The sequence below is a fragment of the Astyanax mexicanus genome, chromosome 1, assembly GCF_023375975.1.
Source record: "Astyanax mexicanus isolate ESR-SI-001 chromosome 1, AstMex3_surface, whole genome shotgun sequence".
Lineage (NCBI taxonomy): Eukaryota > Metazoa > Chordata > Actinopteri > Characiformes > Acestrorhamphidae > Astyanax > Astyanax mexicanus.
The window spans coordinates 48,973,240-48,993,197 of record NC_064408.1 but is presented as its reverse complement, the minus strand read 5'-3'; the positions used below and the strand labels follow the sequence as shown (position 1 = coordinate 48,993,197).

General features: G+C 37.3%; 1 protein-coding gene across 1 annotated transcript in view; it reads right to left on the bottom strand.

Annotated features, from left to right (window-relative positions):
* Positions 1–19,958, bottom strand: part of moxd1 (monooxygenase, DBH-like 1) — a 61,085-nt gene that overhangs the window by 16,344 nt on the left and 24,783 nt on the right. The window contains exons 5-10 of the mRNA XM_007233468.4: positions 15,563–15,742; positions 14,288–14,390; positions 11,958–12,124; positions 7,973–8,164; positions 6,909–6,968; positions 2,766–2,908 (exon numbers count right to left, since the gene is read on the bottom strand). Coding sequence (XP_007233530.3) covers positions 2,766–2,908; positions 6,909–6,968; positions 7,973–8,164; positions 11,958–12,124; positions 14,288–14,390; positions 15,563–15,742 — 845 coding nt within the window. The remainder of the gene's footprint in view (positions 1–2,765; positions 2,909–6,908; positions 6,969–7,972; positions 8,165–11,957; positions 12,125–14,287; positions 14,391–15,562; positions 15,743–19,958) is intronic.

Here is a 19,958-nt window from a genome sequence, read left to right as displayed (position 1 = left end):
ATAAAATCCAAATGCTTTTTCTTATGTTAATTATTTTATCCAATTAAATTTTTGATTTCGCTGTGGGATGCTATCAGACGCATCAGACCAACGCAAACATAAGAATTAAACATGCAAAAAAATATATATATACATTTCTGGGGGAAATGGTGATTTAAAAAAAAAAAAAAAAAGAATTTCAGGGGTCCAAATATTTTTTGGCCGCGTCTGTAGGTAATTCTATTTATCACGAAAGTGAGTGTGCACTGCGGGGATTCCATCTTGTGGCTTTATCTTTCATGTCTGTTTTTTGCTCTTGTGGGTTTATTAGCACCAGACATGGGTAGATTTCCACGAATAGACCAGATGTGTCGGGTGCTTGGACAAACAGTTTGTCCTCTGTTTCTAGGGAGTGATGAAGTTCAATCATATGCAACAGCATATGTGCTGATACAAATAATAAAACAAAAAAAAATTGTGATAATCTTCAAAGAGTTAACACTGTGACTTTTGAAATAGTATACTAACATTGAGTTACCAAATTCATTAATCTGCCTTTCAAAGATGTAGCTAAAACAGGGTTCTTGCACCATTTCAAAGTCAAATTTAATGCTTTTTAAGACCTTTTTAACACTTCAATAAATCTAACTAAATACCTAAAAATGTAGTCATTTTAGTTCTCTCCCCGGTAACGTTAGGTAACTTTCCGCTGACGTTAGTATGTTTGCTAACATGCCACTAATGTTAGCTAGCTCTTCGCTAACCTTAGTTCTATTCCTGGTAATATTAGCTAGCTCATTGCTAACGTTATTTAGCTTCCTGCTAAATAAAAAAGTATGTTAGCTAACTTTCTTCTAATGACAGCTAGCTTTACACTAACCTTACTTCTATCTCTGTTAATGTTAGCTAGCTTGTTTTATCTAGCTAATGTTAGTATGTTAGCTAGCCTGCGGCTAAAGTTAATATGTTAGTTAATTCACCACTTATGTTAGATAGCTCTCCGCTAACCTTAGTTCTATCCCTAGTAACGTTAACTAGCTCATTGCTAATGTTAGTTAGCTTCCTGATAACGTTAGTATGTTAGCTAACTTGCTTCTAATGACAGCTAGCTTTTCACTAACCTTACTTCTATCTCTGGTAATGTTAGCTAGCTTGCTTTAGCTAGTTAAAGTTAGTATGTTAGCTAGCCTGCCGCTAAAGTTAATATGTTAGTTAATTCACCACTAATGTTACATAGCTCTCTGCTAACCTTAGTTCTATCCCTGGTAACGTAAGCTAGCTCACTCTAGCTAGCTAAATTTAGTATGCTAGCTACCTTGACGCTAATGTTGGATAGCTCTTTGCTAACCTTAGTTCTCTCCCTGGATTAGATGTTGGGCCACTGTGTTTTCCTTCCGACATTAAACGCACCGTCTGAAAATGTAATATCTATGGCAAATTCACAGTTAATTTAAGACCTTAACTACCCAGATTTTAATTTTAGACATTTTAAGACTTTTAAGGACCTGCGGGAACTCTAACACTCATAAAAAATGAACTTTTATTATTTCTTTTCCAGTAGCACAAGCACAAGCGTCTTGGCTGTGTAATCCTTAAAGGATAAAAGTGCAGGGATTTTATAAAGCATTTAACCAGCTACGACTGGCACATCCCATATTTTAGTATCTGCAAAGTACAGCTGCTATTCAAAGTAACCAGCAGTGCAGCTTTTTTTTTTTTTTTTTTTTCCCCAACAGGTTCGTGCAAACTCGAAGCCCTTAATAGGGGCTGGTGCCCGGAATGCAGCATTGTTAATGGTTTGTCTGAATGCACCCCTTCATCTTAGATAATTACTGCCTGCCCTACTTTATTAGGTCCAAAACTATGTACCATTAGGTCAGCTTTGTGTCTGATCTGTTATGAATGTTATGTCTTCTGGCAGAGTAATGTATTTTCTTCTGAGCGTAGATCCATCTAGTTTATTCTGAAGCTACATTATTCAATACCCTTCACTGCTGCTGGATACTGCATACCTCACAGTCCAAGAGTAACAAAAGTACCATAATCATATCTTTTCATACACCCACATTTCTCAACTGCTTTATTAGAATTTCATTTATTTATTTATTTTCTTTAGTATTTATTTTATGTCCTTTTTACCTGCTTGGCTAATGATGGATTTATGAAGGAATAGCTAATATAGCCTAAAAAATAGCTTTTAAGATAATTTGCCCAATTTCTTTTAAAGGTCTCATTTCATTGTTTTTTCATTAATTTTAGGACTCCCACCATCACTAGTGATGCTCCAACACCAGGAGGGTAAAGACTAGCACATGCCTCCTCCGATACATGTAAAATCGGCCACCGCCTCTTTTTGAGCTGATGAATGAAGCATTGCTGTGTAGCATCACAGTGCACTCGGAGGAAAGCGCAGCGACTCTTTGGAGTGATTTAGGGAGAGAGCACGGCCAATTTCGCTCTCTCTCAGGGCTCCAGTAGCTGATGGCAAGCTACATGAACAGGATTTGATCCGGCAATAAGCTCCATCTATGTTACTGGTGCACTGTAGGTGTGCACAATTACAGACTAAATTTTTTTACCACCATTCAATTCATCACTAGTCTGTGTCTGACCACAAGATAATGTTACTGAACAAAAAGATGACTTTTGGATGACATTTCATTACTTGTTTTACTTTTCATTACTGCCATTACTTTAGGTTTGACACTTGTGCACCTGCAGAAAGAAGAATGTGGTAAATACTTCTATCAGCTTTAGCTATAGGAAACAGAGGGGCTAGCACTTACGTCAGCGGGCTCTGAATTTGTTTAACTCCGATGAACTTGAGCTGACCCCTGATTTCTGGAAGACTCTCACACCTGGCAAGGTTGACTCTGGGGTAGTACAGGAGGTAAGATAAGCACATCTCATTCCGTGTGCTCAGGCCACCCTGCAGAAAACACATTACAGTCCAATAAGGTCATTCTCTACAGAATAAATAATATAGCATACAGCATATTATTTACTTTCAGATCTTTGCTAGATGATATTCACTAAGTCATAAAAAAAAAATGAAGCAGCATGATTTTTGGTCTCTGTCTTATTTCTCTGCTACACTTTATTTATATTTTATCTGCTTTTAATAACCCTATATTATATATATTTTGTGTGTTTATACATCATTACAAAAATACTGTAAATATAAATAGTGTCAAAAAACCTATGAAATACTGAAATTCATTATGGATCATTACAAATACTTTACTTTAAAAGTACCAAGAAGTCATGCAGTAAGGTAAAATATATCCTGTATAGAAGAAAAGGTGTATCAAGATCAGTGCCAGATTAACACTTTCTGAGGCCCGGGGCTAATTACCAGGATGAGGCCCTTAATTTCATGTTCTGATGCATGACCTCACACAAACACACTGACACATCAGCGACAGCGTACACAGTAACAATCTATAACAGACTACCATTTAAAGTGAACTGGTAACATGATTTCAATTCAATTTAGGGTTGGGCGATATCTCTTTAATTGGCAGTTGACGATATTTACAGGGAAACATTGCGATGGACGATGATATCGTGTGGGGTGTGGGTTGATTAGAAATAATTAAAATTGACATTTACTACAGACGAATAAAATATATACGCAAAAAAGGAAAAATAGGACACTTTAAAAAGATCATTAAAATGGATACATAAAAAATAAAGAATGTATATCTTATGAAGAAAAAAATAATTTAATCAATAATGTAATAAAATTATTTCAAATTAATAAAACAATAATTCATATGAAATAAAAACTAATTTAAAACACAATCAAAGGCTTTTTGATAGAGCGCAGAATAAAAGTTTCAAACAGCTCATCACAACCTCAACCTTTCCTTTACATTTGACAATATTCGATTAACTTTACAGGTCCTTACTCATCTTCATTTATTTAACTAAACTGAGTTTTATATTTGTAGCCTCGCGCTGAATTCAGCTCCGCGCTGCGGAAGAGCGAGAGAGAGAGAGAGAGAGAGAGAGAGAGCGCAGCGCGTCTTTGCTGGTGGTAGCTGCTACAGCAGGCTGACTACTCCACGTTGGTTAATTTGGGTGTTTTCTGTAATAATTCTGTCGCTCTTTCCTTTTTTATTGCTTGTAATTTTCGTTTTTTTTAATTAATTTTTGTCATTTGATATTCAGCGACCGGAGGCCCCCCTAGTGGCGAGGCCCGGGACTGCAGCCCTTTCAGCCCATTCTTTTAATCCGGCCCTGATCAAGATGCATCAATATTAACTTTATAATCACATCACAGACCTCTGAATTGAATCGAATCGAATCGTAAGGTGCCTAGAGATTTACACGCCTAGTTAGAATGCTGCTGTGAGAATCAGACTGTATTCAGTCAAGAGAGCATGCATAAGTAAAGTCAGGACTTGATGTTGGCTAATGATTTCTGGTGTTTCGAAGGTACTGAAAGAATAAATACATCCCAATGCTAATATAAAGTACTGTGAAAAAGTTTTAGGCACCAAAGCAAATTACACTGATCCATTTATCTCAGCAATATGAATGTTTTTGCCTGCACCAGATATGATTTGAATAGGTGCAAATAAACATACATACAGTAAAACGTAAAAAGGAATTCTCATTTTTAACTATAAGTATGTTATATCCTGTGACCCAAGCTGTAGAACAAAGTTTAGTTCTATTTCGATATAGATTTCTCCTGGATGCTCCTCAGCCAGCATGTGTATATGTTCAGTTCCATTAGCAGCTCACCTGATTTAACAAATTTACCAATTTAACTCTATTAAACTCAGATGAGGAGATAATAGGAGATGTTTTAAGGAAAACAGGGCTGTAAAAACTCTGCTTTTTGTAAAATTGCTGTTTGTATTTATTGTAATGCTGGTGTTTTACTGAGCTAATAAACACTTTAATCTCCGATAAGAAGCAAAAAAAAAAAAAAAAATTCTCACAGGTGCCTAAAACATTTGCAAAATACTATACATATATACTGTATTGCTCTATTTTCAGCCAAGTATCATTTTGGCTTCATACTTCCACATTTAAATGAACGAGACATTGATAAAATGCTCACACTTTCCCTTAAATACAGTTTTTCTGGGCTTTTGGAATACAGCATGATTGATTTATTACTGAACTATACCTTTAATTTGTTTATTTCAAGCAGTTACAAACATGTCATATCACATTTCATGCTCTTTAGAGCTTGTCAGTACACACATAACAGCAAATTACTCTCTGTTGTGACTCTGCATATCACGTACTAAAGACACATTCTGCATGCTGATCTGGGATCAGGTTTAGTGTCTGCCAGCTGTATGTAGCGAGCTGTGTGCTAACTGAAAAGCAGCCCTACTAGCCTGAGCCGCTTTGTCAATACAGTGTCCAATGTCCTGGCTGCTGCTTTTATGAGTGGTGGAAGGTCTCCAGAGGGAAAGCCGCTCAGAGTCTACGCTCTGTTCCTTTGCACTGCAGCTCGTTTTGATGTGCCTGTATGAGCCGGTGCCAGGAGCCTGATCCATCTGCTGTTTGCAGACACACTGTTCAGCCAAGAGCCAGCAGCACACAGGTCTGAAAGACAACCCCTCCTCCCCCCATTTTAATGCTCTTTTTTTTTTTTTTTTTATGAAAATTTATTCAAGCGTACTCCTACGCTAATCTCTGTTTGGATATTCTCATTAAACTATTCTATTAGTCTCAAAAAGGACAACATGACTAATAATTCATTATGAATTCTTATTATGAAACACTGCACTGTGTAATTTACCCTGATCATACAGTGAGAACTGGGAATACAGCCAATTAGCAACCAATTAGTGTGATGACATTTTGTAGTTTGAACCTCATTTTCAACATTGACTCCACTCACCAACTATAATTGTATGCAGCTCAAGAAAAAATTTACAGACCACTCCAGTAACACAAAAGATGCAGAGCTTTCAGACCTCAAATAATGCAAAGAAAACATGTTTATATTCATAAAGAATAGAATAGTTCAGAAATCCACATTTGGTGGAATAACCCTGGCTTTTAATCAGTTTAATGCATCTTGGCATCATGTTCTCCTCCACCAGTCTTACACACTGCTTTTGGATAACTTTATGCCGCTCCTGGTGCAAAAATTCAAGCAGTTCAGCTTGATTTGATGGTTGTGATCATCCATCTTCCTCTTGATTATATTCCAGAGGTTTTCAATTTACTGAGCTGTATAGTCCTATTTTCTTGTTGCTCATAGACATGGCAGACTTTTAAACAAAAGAAAAATAAAGAGAAAGAACGAGAGAGGAAGAGAGAGAAAGTGAGAGTGAGAGAGAGAGATCTGATATGCACAACATTTCTTAGCTCTTTAAATTGGAATATTTTCCATGTTCCAGGACTGTGCTCCATCTGTTTTTCTGCATACTTTCAATTCCTCCTTTTACCCTGATTACTTCAATAATCAGGATCCAACAGAGCAGGTATTATTTGGGTGGTGGGTCATTCTCAGCACTGCAGTGACACTGATATGGTGGATGCGGTTTAGTACGTGTTGTGTTGGTATGAGTGGATCCGACACAGCAGTGCTGCTGGAGTTCTTAATCACCCCAGTGCCACTGCCGGACTGAGAAGAGTCCAATATAAACACAAACATTTAGTCAAAAGCAACCTGTGTGCAGCAGTTTGGAGCATCTAGGTAGGAGTGTCTAATACAGCAGTGTCACTGCGGTGCTGAGAATGAGCCATCCTCTATGTAATGCCTGTTCTGTGGTGGTCCTGCCCATTGAAAAACAGGGTAAATGAAGAATAATAAAGTATATAGAGAAACAGATTATGTCCAGAGAAGCCGACAAAATAGACAGTATGAGTAGAAACCAGGGAGTGTACATAATATTCTGATTGGACTGTATAACTCCATTAACAAACACCTGTCAAAAACCAAAACATCTTACCCAAGTCATGTTGTTTCTCCCTTTGGTGTTATATACACATTCTGTTATTAGCGAGTCCCCCTAGGTACAGAAAACAAACAAAAAAAAAAGTATTTAAACAGCTTTACACTACACTTTAACAGTTTCTATGCGCATTTCTGTTGAGTCCCGGTGTACGGCCTTATTGTTTCTGCACAACTGTCTTCCCAATTCACTTTCCTCCTATTCCCTTCACCACTGTTGTCTTTGCATAAGAGAAAATTAAACTTCAGACAATTAAAGTAATGTGTCTATGCATAGGATAAAGGAGACAACCTCATTCCTTTCCCAAATCAAAAACTAAGACCAAAATTAACAGGTTATAGTCATCACATAAAATGCTGTTACATTTCAATGAAACTTAACATCTAAGCAAATAAACTATAATGCGAAAGATGGTAGAATATAATTTAACCTACGGAAAATAAAGAGAATATTTGGAACCAAAAAAAGCACTTTCAGTACTCTGCAAAATAATTGGAAAGACTAAATAATTCATATCAAACAATGCCAAATTTCGTTTTTGTCATACTGCAGCATTTCCGGTAAAATCAGTTTTTTTTATATTTATTTGTTCGTCAGCAGATTGTGTAACTAGAACAGCAATGCAGAAATGTTTTATGCTTTATTTGTTTCTGTTGGTATTTTAAAATGTTAACTGAGTGTTCAATAAATCGTGTAGTTTTGTAATAGTTTTTTAAAGCAAGACAGAAATACATTTGTGCTATTATTTAACAAAAAAAAAACTGAAATATTAAACAAATGTTGCTATGCTACAATAATTAAATAATTTAGGATTAAATAATTGTTATTTGATTATTGAGTAGCAGCACATGTTTCTAATGACTTAGAAGCAGTTTCTCTAATGGATTTAGGCTTCTGCATGGTATATAATGTAAGAACATTAAAACATGTAATGAGATGCTTTCTGTTCTCTGCTCAGACACTGAGATCCCACAGGGGCAGTTAACTGAGGTTTAATAACCTGTGTTTTAATAAGCAGAGAATGTAGGATACTGAGATTGTGTGGACATTGCAATACTAACAGGTAAAATCTGTCGCTCAGGACTGAGAGGCTGGAACTCCTGGAAGTTGAAGTCGAACTGGTCATCTAAGGCCATAGGAGGCAGCTCCACTTGTTGACGGAAATGCCTGGTCCTAATGGCCCTGCCTGCCAGATGAGCGTGAAGAAGAGCTGCAAAAACCGACACCCCACTGGGCATTTCACTCTCCAGAGACTGACGAGGAGAGAAGGAGAGAAAGTAAGAGGGTTAAAGCAGTGATTTTAAAACTCTTTTTTTTCTTCTTCATATGTCTTGTGTGTCACTAGTGTGTACAGCAATGGCCGAATGTGTTGGCACCAGTGATGGTATAGTTACTTTGAAAAAGTAATCCGATTACTGATTACTGATTACTCCTTTAAAAAGTAACTTAGTTACTTTATGGATTACTTGATTTTAAAAGTAACTAAGTTACTTTACAAGTTACTTTATTAGTTACTTTCAGCAGCTGCAGACACCACCTCCTGCCGCGGCGCCGCCTTAACATAAACATTATAACCAGTTTTGCCAATACTCCCTTTATTGGAAAATGCATTTTTAACAGCAACAATTTATCTCTAAGTTGAACTATTTGCTAAAAAAATAAGTTTTTTTTTATAAAAATAAAAAAATTAACTTAACATAAATATATTTTTTATAAAAAATAAAATATGGTCTTTCTTGATTTTACTAAACATAAATACTTGTTTTTATAAAAAATATATAAAATAAAGAAAGTCTTTCTTGACCTGACATATTTAACACTGTAAAACTGAACATTGAACTTGTTGTTCTCTGCAGGGCAGCAAGGAGTGGTTTTATAAAACAGAACCGTGTATATGGTCTAGACCAGGGATCACATATATGCAGACTCCAATACGGACCCATACCGGACCCAACTACTGAGAAGGATTTAATTCTGACAGCGTTCATTTAAAGCACCGGAACTTTTCTTGTCTTTACGGTATATGTGCTCTGCGCCACAGTGAACTTCCAATCACGTGTGGTGTAAAATCTTTAAACGCTCTCCTCTGCCAATCAAATTTGTGGCAGACCGCTGCCCTGGCTAGTGAATTGGGACGTGGCCGCAAAAAAACGCCTTTATAAAGAGATACTGGCGAAACCCGAGAACTGGCGAAAAACGAAAACGGGCGGAAACTAAAGACACGCCGAGCGCGAGAGAAAGAGACAGGGGAGAAAGCGAGACGCGTGTGATTGGGGAAGAGCGGAGGGGGAATGGGTAAGGGAGCGGTGTGTGTGTGTGTGTGTTTGTGGAGGAGATGAGGTGGAGAGAGAGAGAGAGTAACGCACAGTGACTTAAATAAGTAACTTTAATCTAATTACTGGATTGGAAATAGTAACGCGTTAGATTACTCGTTACTGAAAAAAGGGTCAGATTAGAGTAACACGTTACTAAGTAATGCGTTACTGACATCACTGGTTGGCACCCCTCAAATGTTTCCAAAAAATTAAGCATTTCGTCCCAAAATAAATGCAATTACACGTTTTGTTATACATATACTGTGTGTTGTAATTTCACTCAAAAATCACTTCCTAGAACAATCAAAAAGCTTTTTACACCTCTCAAACGCAATTTTAGACCACTCTTCTTTTGCATTCTGCTTCAAGTCTGTCATATTCAAACGGTGTTTCTCAATAGGATTTAGATCTGGATTGCTGTCCACTATCAAACTTTCCAGTGCTTTGTTTCCATCCATTTCTGGGTCCTTTTTAAAGTAAGTTTGGGGTCATTGTCCTGCTGGAAGACCCATGACTGTCCTTGAACTCAAACCCAGCTTTCTGACACTGGGCCCTACATTGCGACCCAAAATCCTTTGGTGATCTTCAGATTTCATGAGGCCTTGCACACAGTCATGACATCTAGTGCCAGATGCAGCAAAACAACCCCAACACATCTTTAAACATCCACCATTTTGGACTGTAGGTACTGTGTTCTTTTTTTTGTAGACCTCATTCTGTTCTCAGTAAACAGTAGAATAAAGTGCGTCCCAAAAAAACTTAATCTTGGTCTCGTCTGAAAAGTCCACACAACGTTTTCCCAAAAGGATTTGGCTTACTCAAGGACATCTTAGCGAACTGCTGTCTAGCTTTTATATGTCTCGATTATGTCTTGATTATGTTGAGCACCATGGACAAGGGAAAATCAAGAACTCTGTAGATGGACTGATATTTTTCCACAATTTTGGTTCTCAAGTCTTCAGGCAGTTCTCTTCCCATCTTTCTGTTCTACATGATTAGTTTTGCACACACAGACACACAATGCAAAAGTAAAAGAGTCAACTTCTCTCCTTTTTATCTGGTTTCAAGTGTGATTTTCTTATTGCCCACACATGTTACTTGCCACAAGTGAGTTTGAATGAGCATCACATAACTGAAACAAAATTATTAATCATTTTGTCTGGCCCATCTTTGGAGTTTTGCATGAAATTGTCAAATTATGTCAAGTTTACTCCATATATGGGTTTAAGGCAGAGGTCAAAATCCATCCAGCTTAAGCAAGGGAAAAGAGGGAAAATGCTTCAAGGTTGCAGATGTATTGTCTGATTCAGACTAGAGGTAACTTGAGTGTAAAACTTGTTTTTTTACACATTGTTTCACATGATGCTTAAGAGGTGGTTTGTTCCTGTTGACAGTCTTTTAACTGATTATATGTTAAAGTCTGCTTAAGACAGACCAATAGTTTTTAGTTATCCTCCTGTAAAGCTCACAAGGTGGTGCCTTTGTTGGATGGCAATGATTCACTGGTGATTCACCAGTTCTTGTTTGTTAACTGGGGACGTAGCAAAAGGTGATAGATGGTTCAGTGACATATTTTTGTTAAAGCTGATGTCCGTAAGTTTTGGGATTTAGGGCCCTCTCTGGTGAGAATGGGTAATTGCACGTGGAAGAATCATTTTAAACTGGGCGGGTGTGATGCGGTCTTCTTTTAGAGTGAAGACTGAATATATTAGGCAGGGATGATCGTTCCAGCACACTGGTACCATTAAACACAGTGTTTTATCACTTCTCCACTCAGAAATGCTTCTGCTTTCAGTTTAGAAACTAAATATAATGCCACATGGCTATTTAAAGTGGCTACGACTGCCACTTTAAATATAATAACTACAGTTATGTTAAATATGTTAGTGGATTGCCCAGTGAAATATTGAACCTACAGGGGTAATTCTTCATCATGATGCAGCCTTTTTTCTGAGGTGGGGGGGATCATAGTCAAAATGGGGGACATTTGTTGTCAAGGCAGCCGTCCTGACTATTAATCGCTGTGGAAAAACTCTGGCGGGTTACTGGGCAATCCAGCTTATGCCCCTGCTTTTTCACTTAAAGGCATATTTGGCCAACTAGTAGTGCAATTAGGGACTCTTTCTAAGCCAGTCTCTCAACTGACCCTATGCTGCAGTATACAGAATTCTTCCCCTGCCTGTTGGGGAACTGTTGTGCATGTCAGTTCAAGAAAAAAAATGTGTACACAGGGTTCATACACTTTTTAACAAAAACACATTTTCATGACCATTTTGATTTTTAAAATATCAGTGCAGACATGGAAAATGCAAACAAAAATTAACTAAAATTATAATCAAAATTAATTATAGTAGGCCTAAAATTAATTTGATAAAATGTTGACACACAATATTTAATAATAAAATATGTCTCAGATCCTGAGAGCTCCATTGTGTAGAGTTAAATTACTGAAATAACTCTGAGCTGATGTATTTGTTAGCTCAAAATAGATTTCGATAAATAAATAAATAATAAATAAAATAAATAAAAACAGATTTTTTCCAAAACTTTCTGGGTATTTGTATTTTTCCAAAACTTATGCAGACCTGGAAATTGCTATTTTTAAATTCCATGGTTTTTCCAGGTTTTTAATTACAAACCCTGTGTACAATAGATTTCCTGTTTCTGTAAAAAAAAAAAAAAAAAAAGGTGTAAAGACGTATTATCTGGGAGCATCTTATACGTATTTTACCTCCTGCAGGCACTCCTGAGTGCAGTGTCCCTCTGTGATGAAGTCCTCCATGCCGGGAGGCAACATGTGGTAAAGGCTGACCCACACACCTGTCTCAATCACCCCGGCATCGTAGGTCCGCAGCTTAGGGGTGTAGAATAATCGCAAGCCTGAGCTATCCACCACATCTGAGAGACGGAAAGAAAAAAAAGAACGAAAACAACTGTTCAGCATGCGACTCCAGTTAGAAACTTCACTCGTGTAAGAACACACATGGTAACAATGTCTTTAATCAATAAAACGGTTAGATCTTGGAACAAATTAAATGAATAACATGGTGTTGCCCATAACAATAAGCAGAAGCAGCCAGACAGATGACGTACAACATATCCAATAGCAGTATTATAACCAGTAGCAGAAAATTCAATCTCGCTCTGACCTTATATAGCTCGGCATTGACCTGACATTAAATCATTTAAGTCACTAAGGCTATGTTCACATAACATGTGAAAGTGGACCAAACCTATTTTAATATAGGCTGTTCACATCTTTTTAATGTGACTTTTTAATGTGTAATGTGCGTTTTAATGTGTAACTTGTATCCAAGTTTGCGATGTGTAACCGACACACGTGTAAACAAGCAGTTTCAAAAGTTTCTGTTTTATCCATGCCAAAAGCACATAAGACATAAAAGCTAATCACCAAGAATTTTCTCAAGCTCACAAAAAAGTAAAGTTTTGCATCCACTAGGGGTGTAACTGTACATGTTTTCTTTACCAACTGTCATGGTACGAGGGTTATGGTTCGGTTTGTGCAAAAGCATGCAGAATACACAGTACGAGACTTGTGGAAATAATAAACATAATGCGTAACTACACGGGTTGGACAATGAAACTGAAACACCTGTCATTTAGTGTGGGAGGTTTCATGGCTAAATTGGTCCAGCCTGGTGGCCAATCTTGCTGGGGCATTTGTGATTCATCAAGAGCCACGGTATCCAGAGTAATGTCAGCATACCACCAAGAAGGACCAACCACATCCAACAGGATTAACTGTGGACGCAAGAGGAAGCTGACTAAAAGGGATATTCGGGTTCTAACCCGGATTGTATCCAAAAAACATAACACCGCGGCTGCCCAAATTACGGCAGAATTGTGCACCTCAACTCTCCTGTTTCCAACAGAACTGTCCGTCGGGACAATAAATTATTGTGGTCTAAAACCAGGTGTTTCAGTTTCGTTGTCCAATCCCTATAGAGCGCAGAGAGCGTGTGCAGAAATGCAGATATTTCAAATTGTCGTCACCCGGCGCTGCACTGAAATCGCGCCCTGCCATAGGAACCTAATGGCCGTCTGTTGCTTTCCAGTGTAAACGCAGGGTTAGGCGCTCTCTCTCTCTCTCTCTCTCTCTCTCTCTCTCTCTCTCTCTCTCTCTCTCGCTCTCTCTCTCTCACATCATGTCTCTGTCTGTCTTTCTCTCTCAGCACAAAATGACCTAAGTCTGCCAGACTTAAACCACACTACACTTTTATTACTGTCCTCTCACAATAATACTGGGAAATTATTTTTATTTATTTTTAAGTGATTGACTCCAGTAATATGCTTAGGAATAAATATTTGTAGTTTAATAAGTTAAAGTAATGCTGTTGTTTTTGTTTTTAATAAAGCGCCACAATCAGGCTCACTGTTTGTTTGTTCCAACAAGATCCAAAAGATGGCGTATCTCATGATGACAGTAGGAGAAAACCCTGCTTTCAAGCATTTAATAAAAGAGCTCGAGCCCCGTTACAACATCCCATCCCAAAAAACTAAACATGACACTGTTTTGTTTGTGTAATTTCTTTAAACTTTTTTTTTAAGCTTTTTATTTCTCTGCAGCCGCATTCTATGGCAACGTCCTGTGCCGCGTTTGAACATTTCATTCGAAATTCTAAGCCTTTTGATATTATTAGAGCAAATACATCATTTTTAATATTTGTGAGATCTGTTGCCTTGTTATCTTGGAAATGAAACACTCATTTACTGCTTTCAGCCATTTTCCCATCTGGTCACCTCCATTTTCACTTCTCCTCACAGCCTTCCTTTCATTTCTCTTTGACATAAATGTTGCATGAATTCCAATGTGGCTGTTCATAGTAACACTGCTGCAAGCCGAATATATGGATATTGGATATTCTCATTATCCTTGAAAGTATATGTAATGAGAAGGAGTATGTATAGAAGAGAAGAAACTGAACAGAAGTAAATTGTGTGCACTCCACTCCACTCCACAGGATTGACACTAGTATTATTTGCTAAACTGTTTAAGTAGGTTGGTTGTAAAAGACTGCACCCTGAAGCTTAGAGCTGTACCTGTCTGTAAGGCTGGATTGTCAAAGTGCATCTCCATCAGCACATAGACCGGATCAATATCTGTTCCTATTGACATTCCCACATGTGGTGGATAAGTGAATCCCTGAAACAGAAAAAAATATGCACAAATTACAAGGTATTATTACTACAGGTATTAATTTGAGACCTGTAAATGGGTTGGTTTGGGCAATTATAATGTCCAACACTGATACACATTTTTATGTAAGGTCATTATAATAGTATATTGCATATCCAGTGCCCTGCAAAAGTATTGCACATCCAACTTTTTATTTTTTTATTTCTAAAAAAAAAAAAAGTTTTAAATATCCAAAATATTGTTGTTGATTCTTCACAAAAAAAAACACAATTTCAAGTCTGAAATGTGGCAAAATGTTAAGTTCAAGGGGGCCGAATACTTTTGCAAGACACTGTAAAAGAATATATAAACAGTTATTGTTCCTATGGCTACAACATTTGTATTATATACAATTGCAATAAAAATGACTTTCCCCCACTGCAAATTAGGCTTAATATCAAAATACACAAAATTGCTCTTTTCAATAAACCAATCTGACAGAAACAATATAAAAAAGCTCATTGTAACTAAAATAACAAACTGTGCTTCCAAATTTGACCAGAAATGCCACTTTTAATAAGTACTGCAATCTCTGAATTATTCAGCTCACTGAATAGAATTCCTCATACGAGTTACAACAATGTAAATTCAAATTTAACTAATCTATAGCTTCATTAGTAGCAGTATGTAGTAGCATTATGAATGACACTTATACAGTCCCTTCCAAAAGTATTGAAACAGTGAGGCTGATCCGTTTATCCTGGTCTTCCTATTTTTCTTGGTGATTAGTGTTTTTTATCTTTTGGTGAAGCCTCTGTACTTTTTTTATGAAGTGTTCTGTGAACAGTAGATTGTGATACCTTCACTCCTGCTCTCTGGAGGTTGTTGCTGATGTCACGATTGTCTTTCTTTACAGAATTCACAATGTTTGTCATCAACAGCTGTGGTTTTCCTTGGTTTATCTGTTTAGTAACTGTTATTTAGTACACCAGTGACGACTTTCTTCTTCAGGACATTCCAAACTGTTTTTTCTGGCTATGGACAATATTTATGCAATGGTTTCTAACTGATTTTCCATCTTCTTTGTCCTCACTGTTCCAATACATTTGGAGGGCACTGTATTTGGTATGAGTAGTGATTGTTTTAAAATTCCTATTGCACTTGTTTAGTAAGCAAGTAAGATATCATTTTTATCCTACCTCTCCACCAATGGCCCAAGCGAAGATGACAGTTTCACAGGTGGTGAAGGAATCAGGCATGTTGGGATGGAAGCAGTTGTGTCCCAGGTCCAGTTCACTCTCGTTCAATGAGCTATCACACTGGTACAGCAGAATGTGGTGCACCAGATTCTCATGGCCTTTCTGGATCAGTGGCTCAATCTGCAACCAGAGCAAATTCAGCACACAGGTCTGTAAGATCAGAACTTCACAGAGCAACAGTTCACAGAAATCATTCATTAAAGGTTTAGAAGTACAGAAAATTTAAAGAATAAAAGAGAAAAAGTAAATAATAAAAAATATCATTTTTAACAGTGACAATGTAATAGCCTTATTATATATGTTTTTCCTAATTGGCCAGTGGGCACCAACCTTAAAGAGTAACATTTCACTTTTCCTTCATTATTAGGCAATAACCTTTATTTAATGAATAAAGTGATAACAATATGACTGGCAATGTAATTAAACACTGCAGTATATTTTACTCATTTCAAGACTATACTACTACAACAAAATAAATCTTGAAGTTTTATTTAGCACACAAGTTCAACACATTCAATAGAAACAAACAAACAAAAAAGAAATCAGAACTTTTTATTATTTTGTAAACAGTAACTAACCAAAATATTAAAGCTTTACAATAAACAACAAAACAAAAACAAAACTGCCTACCAATGTCCTCCTGTGAAAGACTCCAGTTCCCAGAATTCACCTGTGCTCAGTCCTCTGGACTTGCCAGATCACGTGACACTTCAGCGTTCCGGCTCACCTTGCTTCTACATTGCTCACACCTGGACTCATTAGTATAAATAGCCCCTGTTTTTATTCACTAGTCGGCCGGCATTAAATCTGTCTCGTATAGCTCTTCTACCTAGCGTTTTCTTTGTACTTTGTTTTTCTCGTTGCCGACCGTTTTGTTCTTTTTGACCACTCTTTTGCATAGCCCTTTGTTTCCTTATTGTTCTCTATAGTTATTAACCTTTATCTGTTTACTGACCATCCTTTCGCCTAGTCCTTTTATTCTTGCGTATGACCTCCTTTGCCTAAACATGCTCCGGTATGTTATTTTTTCATGCTGCCATTCTTTTACTGACCCTGCCTGCCCCTGACTATCCATATCTGCTTAATCCTGTAATTAATAAACTATTTGTTTCATATCTGCCCGTGTTTGGCTCCCGTGACACAATGACATTATTTTGTAAGACATGATACGACACATCCCTAGTAGAAAACCATAAATCAACCCACTCTTATTCTATCTGACTGTTTTTACGATGTCCTTTTTGTGGAATGCTGTATTAGCTTTTTCGAAGATGCATTGGAACTTCCATAAACACATTTTTTTCTTTCCCTTTCTTAGTATTTCCTTTCATCTCACAGCTCCTCTGTGGATAACATTTACAAGCTCATTCTTATAGTGGAAGCTTGAAAACTGAACCTATATGAGGCAAGCCTTAGATGTTTTTCTCAGTTTATTTGTAGATTCCTGAACAAGTCTTTGAAATGTTCAAAGAGGGATATTGGTACTTCAGGCACTCTGAGAAGATTAATCCCTGTTTTTACATCTTCTGAGATCCAGCTCACTTGATTGTGGCATAGTGTTCTACCTGTTTAGCCTTCTAGCCTTCTTGAACTTCACACTCCTGGAAAAAATTATTTTAAGGAATATTCAATTAATGTAATTAACAAGAGTGCTTAATTAAGACTGGGTGTGTCTAGTTTAACTGATTGGAATGATGAATATGTTTAGGTAATTCTGTAATGAGACAGTTTTTACTTTTGATATTTAACAAATGGAAATAAAGATAGTAGTATTTATTTAAAACAAACGTAAACATTTAAATTACTCTTTTTTTAAGGTTGAATTAGAATATTAGTCATCAATTATGTGTTTCCAATTGTAAAGGCAAACAAAGATTTCAGAATTCATGTGGTCTACCCTTTTCTTCCAAAATCCAACCGAGACATAAAATCCTGATAATATCAACTGAGCGGAATGCATCCTATTTGCAAACTAAACTGGTACAAAAATACATTAGGCCTAGTCTCATCACATTTCTTGGTATAGGCCAGGCAACGCAAAAAAATGGTAGCTATATACAGACATATACAGGCCATAGACCATATAAGTGCGTGTGTGTGTTTGCGTGTGAGGAAGGCAGGGGCCAGACGTGTGAGCTAAAGTTAGACCTGAGCCCACTGGAATAGGAAATTAGGGATTTTGGAATTAGCTGCTCCTCACAGTCGGGGATTATTTTCTGTCAGAGCAGGAATTCTAAATAAAAGCCTTTCCAACAGGCTGATCTGTGTGCCTCTCTCCAGAGTGTTTCCTCTCAGAGCAGCGGGACACGGGACCAAACAGTGGCTGAATAAATATTCAAACATCTCTTTATTTCTCTTCCTCTCATCTCATTCATGCATGGGGAGCCGTTTCAGCTTTGAGGCTTTAAAACCTGATGAATTGGAGAAGATAAACATGCAGCTGAAGTCTAATAAAAGAAATACACATCAAAGCAGTGCTGGGTCTGAGTGCACCCATCCAGTTCACAATGCCATGAAGGCTCACTCCTACATTACTTCAACGTGATGCCTGGAGCATAAATGAAAGATTTAATGGAAGAGATTGAACAGTATAATGTAATTAAAAGAGCAGAAATTATCTACCAGATTGCCAGTGATAATAACTGGAATAAATGTACTGTAATGTAAATGTGTCTTTGGCTTTAAAACAAACAACCTGAAAAGCATTTAACAAAAATTGCTAATACCAGCAGATGACCTGCTAAAAAGAAAAATATTTCATGGTATTTTCGCGATAGCGATACTCTTGGCGATATGACAAAACACTGAATTACAAAATTGAGAATTGTACGGAATGATAAACCATGCCTCACTATCTGGCAGTCTGATAGATTAATCTGGATCGGCTGGTTAATAAGAAAAGACTAGTTCCAACAGTGCCAACCTTACCATTTAGTCAAGAACCTATATCTGTCTGGTGGTGTATTTCAGGGTCTGCGCTTGCCCCTTTACTTCCAGTGAACAGCAGTGGTTTTAATGCTACAGCAGACAAAGACATTATTTACAATCATTTGCTTCCAACTTTCCACTGCCCTTTCCTGTTCCAACATGCTCGCCCAACGCACAAAGCGAAGTCCATGAAAACATGGCTTGGCAAGTTTGGTGTGGAGGAAGTCCAGTGGTCTGCAGAGAGCCTTGAGCTCAACCACACTGAACACCTTTGGCATGAGTTGGAACTCTGGTTGAAAGCCAGACCTTCTCATCCAATATCAGTTCCTGGCTTTACAAAGGTTCTGTTTGACTGAAGTCAAAAATTCCCCATCCAAAATCTTGGATATGGAGGCTGTTAAAGCCAGTCTGCATAAACAAAAACAGGATCCTAGATGTAAAGCAAAACATTAAATTAAATAACCAGCCAAGAGTTGAAAACCTAAGAGTTTAAAACCAAACTCTGGGTGACTAATAACCTTCTCCAGTTAAACAAAAACAAATCTGAACTCATGCTGCTTGGTCCATCCAAGTCATGTGATTTAATTAAGAAAAATCTCTGTGCACTTTCAGACTTTGTGAAACCCCAAGTTAGAAATCTTTGTGTGATTTTTCGATTCTGACTAAGTTTGACAGCTAAATAAACTCTGTTGTAAAAAAGTAGTTTTTATCAGCTCAGGTCTATTGCCAAAATTAAATAATTTCTTACACCCCAGGATTTGGAGATTATTCATGCCCTAATTTCATCTCGCCTAGACTACTGTAATTATCTTCATAATGGCATTAGCAAAACCTCTCTAGCCAGATTACAGCTAGTACAAAATGCAGCTGCTAGACTGCTCACGGGGAATAAGAAGCGGGACCATATCACACCAGTTTTAGCCTCCCTCCACTGGCTCCCAGTTTGCTACAGGGTCCAATTTAAAGTTCTTTTATTTGTTTTTAAGGCACTGCACGGGCTTTTTATGTTGCCGACTTATTAGAACCTCTTTCCCATACGAGGTCTTTGAGGTCTTCGGACCAGTTGGTCTTGGCCATTCCTCGGTCTTGGTTAAAGCTCAGGGCTGATCGGGCCTTTGCAGTTGCAGCACCGCGACTTTGGAATAGCTTACCATTGGACGTTAGGTCCGCCCCCTCAGTTTCAGTTTTCAAAACAAGGCTGAAAACGTATTTTTATCGTTGTGCTTTTTTGGCTTCTTAATGTTTTGTGTTATTATGTATTTTTAGTTTTATTTTATTTCTCCTGGATTGTAACTGTACAGCACTTTGGTTTTAAATGTGCTCTATAGATACATTTTACTTACTTACTAAGAGTGCAGGCTAAGAAAACAAAAATAAAAACATCAAAAAGAGTGATAAGAGGGTCAAA